This window comes from Lynx canadensis, chromosome A3, assembly GCF_007474595.2.
Source record: "Lynx canadensis isolate LIC74 chromosome A3, mLynCan4.pri.v2, whole genome shotgun sequence".
NCBI classification, from domain to species: domain Eukaryota; kingdom Metazoa; phylum Chordata; class Mammalia; order Carnivora; family Felidae; genus Lynx; species Lynx canadensis.
Window position 1 is genome coordinate 28,091,775 of NC_044305.1, and position 12,404 is coordinate 28,104,178.

General features: G+C 48.7%; 1 protein-coding gene across 1 annotated transcript; it reads right to left on the minus strand.

Moving 5' to 3' along the window:
* Positions 1-367: 367 nt before the first annotated feature.
* Positions 368-12,155, minus strand: SIRPB2 (signal regulatory protein beta 2). The gene is made up of 5 exons (XM_030309904.1): positions 11,945-12,155; positions 4,427-4,792; positions 2,887-3,228; positions 2,289-2,357; positions 368-1,026 (listed from the first exon to the last, which is right to left on the minus strand). Exons 1-5 carry the CDS (start codon positions 12,138-12,140, stop codon positions 896-898), a joined length of 1,104 nt encoding a protein of 367 aa, XP_030165764.1. The 5' UTR covers positions 12,141-12,155; the 3' UTR covers positions 368-895.
* Between the last annotated feature and the right edge of the window lie 249 nt (positions 12,156-12,404).

The following is a 12,404-nucleotide window of genomic DNA, read 5'->3' on the forward strand; positions in this document are numbered from 1 at the left end:
GAGATATGGACCTGGTAGCAAAGAGATCGAGGAATCCCGGGTCTCACTACAAGGGAGTCCCCCTATTGCCTGGCCTGCTTGTGCTCAGTTATTACTAGCGAAACCGATTCTCTTCTGGCTTAAGCCACTGTTATTTAAGAGTTTTGTTACAGTTTCTGAGCCTGCATTTAACTATTGCAGCCACCCAAGCAGCCATAGTAGGGAAGGAAAGAAGGCAAGAAAGGAAAAGAAAAGAAAAGAAAAGAAAAGAGAAAAGAAAAGAAGGGAAGGAAGGGAAGGGAAGGGAAGGAAGGAAGGAAGGAAGGAAGGAAGGAAGGAAGGAAGGAAGGAAGGAAGGAAGGAAAGGAAGGAAAGGGAGGGAGGGAGGGAGGGAGGGAGGAAGGAAGGAAGGAAGGAAGGAAGGAAGGAAGGAAGGGAAAAAAGGCAGGAAATGAGGAGAGAAGGGTGTAAATGGAGAGGCCTGAGCAGTCTGGCTCTGTCAGCTTAGAGATGCTTAGGAAAATCTTCCAGAAAGGACTCTGAGTTGGATCTTGAAGGATGAGAAAACAAGGAGAGGGGGTGGAAGGGGGCGGGCACTACCGCAGGAACAAGCGCCTTGAGAAGAGAGCCCGGCAAAGCCTTGAAGGACAAGGAGGGCTTGAGCTGGCTGTCAAGAGAGAGGACAGCACATCAGAAGGGAGCCCAGTCAGTGCCAAGTGGGGTACTTCGCCAGGTGAATGGAAGCCAGGTGTAGGGATCCTGGAGTTCGGCACGAAGCCTGGGGAGCATCTGGAGGCTGGGGTTGGAGGCGGTGAAGTGGCTGGGGAGCCTTGACCTCTCTTCGACTGAGAGGACCTACTTTGAGGCTGACCCCCTCACCCACGCCCCACGCCCCGTGCTGCATGCCCCGTACAGATTACAGTTTTGCTGAGTCTGGGGTCTTGGTGTCTTCTTGCCTTCTCCGGCAAGCAGCCCAAGCCAGCAGGAGTGCAGCCAAGGTCATGGCCTTCAGCCCCAGGACCACAAGTGTGAGCACAGACAGGAGGCCTGGAGGACACAGAGGAGAGCTCAGGAAGGACCCTGGGCGATCCCCCAACAGTCCAGACCTCAGTGTCCCCACAGGGAGGCCTGGCCCAGCTGCTGTAAACCTCTGGGGCCACATTCTTTCTACACGAAGACCTCCCCTCCCTCTGTCCGGGACCCAAAGAGGCTTTGCCCAATATCCTACCCATGTGTTTAGTCATCCTCACAGCATCCCTGACCTCTGATCATAATAGAAAACTGTTCATTTACTGGCTGCTCAGCTCCTCTGCCCCAGACCTTGGGCTAAGCACTTCCTAATTGCCTAATTTAATCCTTAAACGTATGCCGCAAGGCAGGATAGTAATGCCATTGGTACCGATGAAAAGGCAGAGCCAGAGTCGGGAAATGATTTGCTCAGGGGCACATACGTTAGAGAAGTGACGGGACCAGGTGGTCTGGCTCCCACGAATGGCAGGAACAGGGCTCAGTGACAGGGAGCATCTGGTGCCACTACCCCAAGTCTCACCCTCAACCCCACCCTGTTGCCAAGTGCCCCTGAGCGTTAACAGGTGATATGATATGCACAGTTCTGGGCACTTGGCACGTGTGATCTCATGGGGTCTACGCACCAGCCTCATGGGGTACGCTCCCCGACTCTTATCCCCTCTCCGCCCCTAGTCCCCAGGGGAGGATAACAGAAATTCGGGGAGTGAGGCAAGCTTCCTGCAGTCACACAGGTAGAAAGGGACTCAATCCAGGAGGCTACAAAGCCATGATCTTCAGCACTGTTATGTACAGTTTCACAGTGTCTCCTTGCACTGAATCATGGGGAGCTCATTACCTGCCAAGCAAGGCTGCCCACTGAACAGTCAGCTGTTCTTTCTTTGGTCGAGCTTTTTTTTTTTTTTTTTAATTTTTAACGTTTATTTATCATTGAGAGACAGAGCATGAGCAGGGGAGGGGCAGAGAGAGAAGGAGACACCGAATCCGAAGCAGGCTCCGGGCCCTGAGCTGTCAGCACAGCGCCCGACGGGGGGCTCGAACTCACAAACCGTGAGATCATGACCTGAGCCGAAGTCAGATGCTCTAACCGACTGAGCCAACCCAGGTGCCCCTCTTTGGTTGAGCTTTAACGTGGTTCTCTGAGTTCCTGGTTCTGATGTTGAGATGAAGTCCTGGGGACTTTCTGGGTGGTGCATAGCCCTAGAAGGCAAGGACTGCTCCCTTCCCACAGCCAAGCCTTGCCTGTGGGGACTGGTTACCTTCCCAAGACTAGGTACACTCACCTGAGGGATATGTCCTGCCTATATGTTCATTGGTGAGTTCTTTCTCTTGGGGAGAGGTGATGGGCTTTGCTGCAAGAAAGAGAGACAGTCTCACATTCCCCTTTTCTTTCTGTCTTACCCCTTCCTGAGCCCCAGTGCTAGGACTTAGGGTCATCAAGAGGAATGTGCCTGGAATGGGGGCTAGAAGTCAAACCCTGTGACTATGAGGGACTAGTTAGACCTGTCTGAACATCCCTGGGGTGGGGACAATGTCTGATTCACTGCAGTATCTACAGCACCCAGTATTTACAGCAGAGCAGTAAACAGGCACTCAACAGATACTGTTAAACCATTAATGGTCTATCCAAAGTTTTGAGGAGCCCAGAATGGGGAGAAATGAACTCTGCCCGGGAGAAGCAGAAGGTTTCACAGAGGAGGGGCTGTTTCTGCTGGGCCTTGAAGGATGAGTAGGAGTTCACCAGAGAGAAGGAGAAAGCATTCCAGGCAGAGGGAATGGCTTATGTAACAGCTGGAGGCTGAGAAGAGCTGGCCTATTTGGGAATTTCCTTGTGGACCCCCTGCCCCTCTCCCCCAGTGCCTTCTAGACCACCTGTCTCACCTTTTACTCGAAGCCTGGTGCCCTGTCCGGACAGGTATTGTCTGTTGGGTTTCCTGTAAAACTTTACACAGTAGTAGGTGCCTGTGTACTCAGGGGACACGCCTTGCAGGAGGATGCTGAAATCGCTGTTGGAGGCCCGGACGGCTGTCACGTTGGGGTGGGAGAGGCCTTCAAAGTTGTAAATGGCCTCGCGGCTCAGACCAGCCCCCCGAAACCACCTGATGGGTCCCGGGGGACCATGTCCAAGCACTGTGCAGTTCAGGAACACAGTGTCTCCGGTGGTTGCCAACACCACCTCCTGGGGCTGCAGGATCCAGAGATTTGGCTCTGGGGCTCCGGCTCCTGAAGCCAAAGAGAGGGTCCTTGTTGCATTTTGTGTCTTCCTCCATTGTCCACTCATTTCCTCCCTCATATCTTCCCTCCCTCCCCACTGCCCTGATTTCCCTACTCAGCTACTCCCTCTGGATCCCCACATTACGCTCAAGTTGGTTCACTCAGTAAAGAAGTTCTCAGGACCTGCTATGTGCTGAGGTTACGACTGGGGGAAATGCAGCTCAGCAAGACATACAAATGTCCGGCTGGGAAGAAGTTTTCAGTCTGGTGGTGGAGATGGTGCAGAAAATCCCCTTGAGGTTGGAAAGCCAGAGGACTGTAGGGCCAAAAGGGCACCTGTCACGGCGTGGGAGGAATCGGAGAAACCTTCCCGAAATGCTTGCATCAAGTTAAAATGAACCCTTCCCCCCACCTCCAACTGCCACACACAGATATTCTGTCTGTTAACAGTTTGCAGGGTGGGGCGTCTGGGTGGCTCAGCAGGTTAAGCGTCCGACTTCAGCCCAGGTCATGGTCCCGCGGTTTGTGAGTTCAAGCCCCACGTCGGGGGCTGTGCTGACAGCTCAGAGCCTGGAGCCTGCTTAGGATTCTGTCTCTCTCTCTCTCTGCCCCATCCCTGCTCGTTTTCTCTTTCTCTCTCTCGAAAATAAATAACACATTAAAAAAAAAAGAACACTCTCCTATTGAATGACAGACCCAGGATGTGAGTGCCCAGGTCACCACTGCTGGGCTTACAGATAGCATGACTGATTACGTGGGGAGTGTGGTAGATTAAATTATCAGCCCTAGTTCTGGACTCCCCTAGGGTGGTGAATCCCTACTCTTGCCTCGTGGTGGGTGGGTACGCATCCTGGTCTCTTGACTTTGCGTGGAGCCGCATGACTTGCTTTAGCCAATGGGCTGTTAGCAGATATTACGTGATTAGAAACTTGAAACGCGCTTGGGGGCACTGGGGCTTGTCCTCTTTGCTTCTGCCATCTCCACGACCCAGGTGTACTCTTCGCAGCTGCAAGAAGACGCGGGCCTGGAACAAGACACGTGGAGCAGAACCACTCCAGATGCCTGTGCACGTATGGGTGAAACACCCTCGCGTTGTGCGCCAACTGGGATTTTGTGTCGACGGTATGGGTGTGGATGGATGAAGGCAGCTGACGCAGGGAGACCGGTCCGAGCTGAGCGCCTAAGACCCACAGAGCCTGATACTCACCCTTCACAAACACTGAGGTGCCCTCCTGCAGCTTCTTTTCTGGGTTCTCACTCAAGTCATCAAGCCCCACACAGTGGTAGGTTCCAGCATGCTTGCTGGTGACATTGTGGATATAGATGGAAAAGTCACAATGAAGGGGCTCCAGGGTCCGCTGGGTCACCGGCGTCACCCCCGGGAAGAAGCCGTGTTTGAAGTTATAAATCTCCTGCTGGTCCCGATCGCTCACCTTGACCCATTTAATCCTGTCGTCAGTGCAGGAACCTTCCACGGTACACCGCAGCAGCAGCGTGTTTCCTTCCGCCACCAGCAGGGGGCCCTCGGGCTGCAACACCTGCCGCTCACTCCCATCGCTCTGCCCAGAGGCTCCTGCAACAGAGGAAGACTGGCTTTGTGATGAGCCGGAAGGACCTGGAGCCCTCAGAGGTGAGCTTACTACAACCTAGTCATTAGCTGGCCAGCAACAATTGCTCAGGAGGCCGGACGGATGTTATTGGGGAGGGAAGCGTGAGAGATGAGGCGGTTGTCTGGAGAGGCAGAGCAGAACTTACAAATAATGGAGAACTTGGAAATAATAGGTGACAGCATTCTTCCCGTCTTCACAGAAGTGCTGAGAGCCCAGATGACCAGGTAAGTTTCCCCGGATCACAGTTTATGGGCTGACTGGTGTCTTCCCGGCTAAATTCATATGTCAGAGTCCTAACCCCCAGTACCTCTGAATGTGGCTGCATCCTGAGACAAGGTCTCTAAAGAGGCAATTAAGTTAACATGAGGGGCGCCTGGGTGGCCCAGGCTCAGTCGGTTGAGCTTCCGACTTCGGCTCAGGTCATGACCTCGCAGCTTGTGAATTCGAGCCCCGCGTCGGGCTCTGTGCTGACAGCTCAGAGCCTGGAGCCTGCTCCGGATTCTGTGTCTCCTTCTCTCACTACCCCTCTCCCATTCTCTCTCTCTCTTTCAAAAATAAATAAATATTTTAAAAAATTTTTTTAAATTTTTTAAAAAGTTAACATGCGGTCATGAGGGTGGACCCTAATTCAATATGACTGGCATCCTTATAAGAAGAAATTAAAGGCACGGAGAGAAGACAGCTAAGGAGAGAGGTCTCAGGAGACGTCATCAACCTTGCTGACACCTTCGCCTAGGCTTCTAGCCTCCAGAAGTGTGAGATAATGCATTTCTGTTGTTTAAACTACCAGTCTGTGGCACTTTGTCATGGCCCCCGAAACTAATATGTCACCCAATACGAATGTGACAACCTGTTTCTGGAGCCCCCGCTCTCAGCCCTCAAATGTATCGCACAAAGTAAACATCATCTGGCATCCTGTGAATTCTTTTTTTTTTTTTTTTAATGTCTTATATTTTAGAGAGAGAGAGAGGTGGGGGGGGAGAGAGCAGGGGAAGGGCAGAGAAATGGAGACAGAATCCGAAGCAGGCTCCAGGTTCCCAGCTGTCAGCACAGAGCCCGATGTGGGCCTCGAACTCACGAGCAGTGACATCATGACCTGAGCTGAAGTCAGACGCTTAACGGACTGAGCCACCCAGGCACCCCCTGAATTCTTTTCGATTTTTAGTTATTTTTTAAAGTAATCTCTATACCCAATGTGGGGCTCAAACTTACAACCCTGAGATCAAGAGTCACATGCTTTATGGACTGAGCCAGCCAGGTGCCCCCCTGCGAATTCTTTTTTTAAAAAACTACTTTATTGAGATATTATTTACACACAGTAAATACCAGAAATTTTATGTCCTATATGCAGTTCTATCGCTTTGAAAACATTTTTAAACTTCAAGTGGAGTTGGTATATAATATTATATTAGTTTCAGGTGTCTCTTGTGAATTCTTTACCAGGCTGCGATGCTTGTTGGTGCTTTGGGAAGTGGATCTATTTCGGGGCTCTAGCTGCTGAGTTTGGCCTCGGAGTGGGCACGGAGAGAGAGGGCCGAGACCTCCCATGCAAGTTCTTTTGCACCTGGGTTATGAACAGGTGCTCCCCTCAAGAACTCCCTGAGGTAGGTGTTATTATCATCTCCATTTTTGAGAAATCTGATGGTCAGAGAGGGGAAGAAACAGTCAGTGTCATGGCCAGGATTTGGACTCAGATCAGGTGACTTAAGGTTCTGCTCCACACGGGTCATCAGTTTTGTGTCCCAAGTTTCCCTGGGTGTGTGTGACCATCAGGCCTGGTGAATGACTCAGTCTTGCTCCAAGATGTAAGTTTGCAGGATAGCATGGTGTTTCTCAGTTGTCAGTGAGGCGAGGGAGTAGGGAGGTGAGGCAGACGTTTCCTTCTAAGAGGATCTGGGGAGGGGTTGTGGAATTCTAAATTCCTTTCCTGTGTGTCTTCAGCCAGGCATGTGCTAATAATAGCCCCTCGGGGCGCCTGGGTGGCTCAGTCGGTTAAGCGTCTGACTTCGGCTCAGGTCACGATCTCGCGGTCCGTGAGTTCGAGCCCCGCATCGGGCTCTGTGCTGACAGCTCGGAGCCTGGAGCCTGTTTCGGATTCTGTGTCTCCCTCTCTCTCTGACCCTCCCCCGTTCACGATCTGTCTCTCTCTGTCTCAGAAATAAAAATAAACATTAAAAAAAAATTAAAAAAAAATAGCCTCTATTAGAACTCCCTCACAGTTGTGACCAAGGGATACCTCATGTTCAATCCTAGGGATTGCTTTTGCCCTCGGTGTCCTTAGCTCCAAAATGTTGAGCAACACCCACCTTCAAACACCATGAGGGGAGGCAGTCAGATCTATTCTCTCTAATCCTTTCTGGTGGTTTGTTCCCTTGCCTCTCAGGTGGTTTCCTCGAGCGCAGGCACTGAACGGTGCCCATCCGCTCAGCATGGGGCTGAAATACTGCCTTTCCCCACCAGCCAAACCAGAAAACCTCATGTTTGACAGAGCAATGGGTAGAACAGACAGAAGAGAGGACAGTACTCAGAGAGAAGTGTTGTGGTCCCACCTAGCGATTCCGAAAAGCCAGGCCCGGAAATGATAAAAACAAGTAACATTCAAGTAACTTTGACACATGTCTGAGTGAAGTTCTGACAGCAACACAACAAAGGCTGGGAGGAGGGAAACCCTAGTATACTTTGTAAGTCTCTTATACGGTATGGGAAATGGGATGCTGTCACTGAAAGGTAGATGGTGTGAATTGCACACTTAAGAAAGGGGGAAAGTCCAGTGGACTCTTCAGTATTCACAGGAAACTATAGAACTTGTAAACTGATACCCATTTCTTTCTCAAAATAAAAATATACTCCCAGTGGGATCCTAGGAACACAGGGAAATTCTATTATTCTTATGAACCAATTAGGATCAAATAGAAGAGAGAAAGTATTGGGGTCGGAGAGCCCATGGCCCCCCTTTTTTTTCATCTGGGAAAATTTGAAACTTCTAAACCTTAAAGCAACCACGAAATGACAAAATAAAGAGTAATAGCTAATAAGCCAATAAAGGAGATAAGATAGCGTTATAAAAATATTCAACAACTGGAACAAGACAGAAAAAGAGAAAAAAGGGAACAAAGAACTGACAGGACAAATAGGAAGGTGATAAGACCTACACCTAATCCTATAAAAAGTCACCTTGATGGTAAAAGGTCTAAATACCCTATGTAAAAATTAGAGATTGTCGGCTTGGATAAAAAGTAAGGTCTTATAGGCTATCTGTTGCCTACAAGAAATGCACTTTAAATATTAAAGCTGCACATATGTTAAAAGGAAAATGATAGAAAAAGGTAGAGCATATAACACTAATCAAACGGAAGCTGGAGTGGCTATGTTCATATCAGATAAAGTAGATTTCAGAGCAAAGAATATGTCCAGGAATAAAGAATGCCACTTCATAATGGTAAAGGAGCAAATTAATCAAGAAGATAGGGGCACCTAGGTGGGTCAGTTGGTTAAGCATCCAATCTCGGCTCAAGTCATGGTTCAGTTTGATTCATGGGATTGGGCCCTGGACTGGGCTCTGCTCTGACAGTAGGGGTGGAGGGGGGCTGCCTGCTTGGGGTCCTCTGTCTCCCTCTCTCTCTGTCCCTCCCCTGCTCGTGTGTGCTCGCTCTCTCTCTCTCTCAAAATGAATAAGCTTCAAAAAAATCAAGACATACAAAGCCCAAATATGTGCACCAGATAACAGAACTTAAAAGTGTATGAAGCAAAACCCAATAGAATGGCAAGGAGAAACAGACAAATCCACAGTTATGCTCTGAGATTTCAATATCCTCCTTTTCATGATTAATAGAACACGTAGGCAAAAAATCAAAAAGAATACAGCACTAACAACTAACAGCCTAATTGATATTTATAGAACACTCTGCCCCCCAAACAGGAGGATATATAGTTCTTTTCCAGTGCACGGAGAACTGTTACCAAGAGAGAGCATATTCTGAGTCATAAAATAGTCTCAACAAGCTTAAAAGAATTCAAGCATCTTCTTTGACAGAATGGAATTAAATTAGAATCAATAACAGACAGATGCCTAGGAAACTCCCAGATACTCACAAGCCGAATAACACGCTTTCCAATAACACACGAGTTAAAGACAAAACAAAAGGGAAATTAGAAAGCAATTTGATCTGAATGAAAATAAAAACACAATATTAAAATTTGTAGGATTCTGCTAAAGCAGAGGGGAATATTTATTGAATTAGATGACTAGATTAGGAAAGAAGGAAGGACTTAAATGAATGACCTTAGTTTCTACCTTAAGAAACAAGGAAAAAAAAGAGCAAATTAAGCCCAAAGGAAGTAGGAGAGAGGAAACCACAAAGACCTGAGTGAAATCAATAAAGTAAAAAACAAAAACCAGTAGAGAAAAATCAGTATGAGTGAAATCTTTGAGAAGATCATTATAATTGATAAACCTGTAGCCATACTGAAGAGTAAGAGAGAAAGAGAGAGAGAGACTCAAATTACTAAAATTAAAAACTAGGGAGGTGACAGAAGTACAGAGTTTACAGATATTAAAGGACAATAAGGGGATGCTATGGAAAGGTCATGGCTGCAGGTATTTGACAAAGGGACAAATTCCTTAAAAACCACCAACTACCAAGACTACCTCAAGAAGAAATAAATTACCTAAATAGCCCTACTATCTATTGCAAACGTTTAACTTGTATTAAAGACTTTCCCACAAAGAAAACTCCAAGCCCAGATGGTTTTGTTAGTGAATTGTGCCACACATGTAGATACAACACCAAAATCATGATCCATAAGAGAACAAATTAATAAATTAGACTTTATGAAAACTAAGAACTCTTACTGTTCAAAAGGCACTTGCGAAAGAATGAAACAGCCACAGAGTAGGAGGAAATCTTTGTGAAGTATCTATCTGATAAAAAGTTTGCAACCAGAATATATAAAGAGCTCTCAAAACTCAATAATAAGAAAACCAGTTGAAAAATGGGAGTTGAACAGACACTTTACCAGACAGGATACAGGATCCATGTGAAAAATGTTTAGCACCATTACACATTAGGGACGTGAACATTAAATCCACAATGAGATGTTCCTACGCACCTGTGAGAATGACTAAAATGAGACAGGTTGATCATACCAAGTGTTGGCGAGGATGTAGAGGACAATGTCATCTTCATACACTGCTGATGAAAATGCAAAATGGTACAACCTCCTTGGAAAACAGTATGGCAGTGTCTTAAAAGTTAAACACACACCTATCATATGATACGGTCATATTGTTCTCAAGTATTTTCCCAAGAGCAATGAAAGCATAAGTCCACACTAAGACTTGTACACGAACGTCTATAGATGCTCTATCTGTGACAGCCGCAAATTGCAAAGCAGAAAATGTCCGCCAACAAGTGAATGGAGAAACAAACTGTACTTTATCCACACAGGGGACAGAAATAAAGACATATGTGAGCTATTGATATGTGCAACCACATGAATGAAGCTCGAAATAATTATGCTGAGGAAAAGAAGCCGGAAAAAAAGGGGTACCTACTGCATGATCTTGTATAAAGTTTCAGAAAATGCAAACGAATCTATAGCGATGGAAAGCGGATAAGGGGTTGCCACGGGAGGAGGAGGAATGGAAAGGATGAATCACAAGGAAACTTTTCAAAGTGTTGGATATGTTCATTATATTGATTTTGGTGATGAATTCACAAGAGTGAAGCATATCCAATGCCCCCGAAACTTACCGAAGTGTACATGTTAGATATGTACAATTTGTTGTACGTCCATCAAACCTCAATGAATGAAAGCCCTGTGCCCCTCACCCCTTCCCGCTCTCTGGAAAATGTCCTGGGTACCTTGTCCGCGGAGTTGGGCACCCCTTGGCCACAGCTCTGGGATCCCTTCCCGCCTGTCTTCCACCTGTAGGCCCTACCTTTCACGATCCCTGATGGTGGGTTCTCCTCTGGAGGCCTGGTACAAAACCCCCATTTTTCAAAACCTATTTGATCCTGAGTAGTTTAGACATATGACCTCCTAGCCTAGTGCCTAACACGTAGTGGGCACTCAGAATTATTTGTGGAGTGAGCAACTAGGAGCTACAGTTCACTTTTTACGATCAGGGAAACCAGCTCAGAGAAGGGAAGTGGTGCCCCAAATCACAGCTGGGGAGTGAAGGAGCAGCCGAGTCTGGTCTCAGATCTGGTTCCCACCAGGGCCTCTCCAGGAGTGACCATCTTGGAGGACCCAAGCAGGGGCTGGGTCTTAGCAGGGGCTGGGGCAGGGGTCCAGATGGACAGGAGGTGAAAGCCGAGTCTCTTGCCTGCTGGGTCAGAGGGTTCTGGGCTCAGAGGCTAAGCTGGACCCAGGAGCCCCAAGACTCAGGAGTTAAATTGGCCTGATCCTGACTTACAGTAGACATGGGTAAGAAAATCTTTACGTAAATCTTTACACCGTGCGAGGTACCAACAGGTGTTGTCTTGTCGAATGTTCCAAAGTCATGAGGTGGGTCCCCACGATTAGCCCCATTTTACCAAGGGGGAAACGGAAGCTCAGAGAGAAGTCAGTGGTGAGGTTTGAGCCCAGTTTTCTCAGGCTGAGCCGGCGCTGGCTCGTGGGTGGTTGATTTGTATGGTCACACAGGGCCCTGTGCTTAGAAGGGCCCCGTGCTTGCGATAATGCTCTGCTGTTGCTGTCTTAAAGTTCTTATCAATTTCTGAAACCGCGTTTACGTTTTGCACGACATAGGCCCCACAGATTATGCCCCTGATCCTGGGCTGTGAGCCTCACCATTTTTGTATTTAATATGCACAGCACCCCGTTAGCAGCCCTGTTCGCTGAAGAGGAGAGTGAAGTGGCCTGTGACACGAGCACGCGGGTATCTGAGCAGAGCCCAGCTTGCAAGATCCCTGAGCCTGGGGGCTTAACTTCACTGCGCTGCCTCCCGAAAAAGTTCTGCTTCTTGGGACACTGGGATCAAGAAAGTTCTCGGCTACCCGCTCCCATTCCCTCTTGGTGGGCTTGAGCCCCTCCAGGCCTGCCAGAGCACCTGGGGCTCCTCTCTGGGACCAGCCAGGGGTGGGTCCTATCATGTCCGGGGTCCCACTCACCCAAGAGGACAAGGGACAGCATCAGCAGCCAGGAGCAAGGAGGCGAGTAGGCTGGCTGGGTCGGGGTGGTCATCGCGAGGGGCGCATGTGCCTCCTGTGGCTCCCAAGACTGGCTGTCGTTCTGCAATCCGGTGGGTGTCTGAGCCTGAAACGGGGCGTTCCTTGGGGCCAAGGCTACTTGGGGAAGTGTTTTCATATGGCAAGACGAGGCTGCTGGTGCAAGAGGAAGGAGCTGTTTGGAGGGGTTTCCGGGTTCCGTGTCTGGGCAGCGAGTGTTCCTGTAATCACTCTGTCAAAACCTTCATGACCCCTTTTGCCACAGGCCCTGTCCTGGGCACCCTGGCAGGAAGATGAGCATGCCTAGTGTGTCCCGAGTCAGCCAGACGTGGGGTCAAGTCCTGGGTCTGCCTCTTCCTGGCTGCGTGACCTTTCACACACACCTGCCACCTCGGAGCCTTTG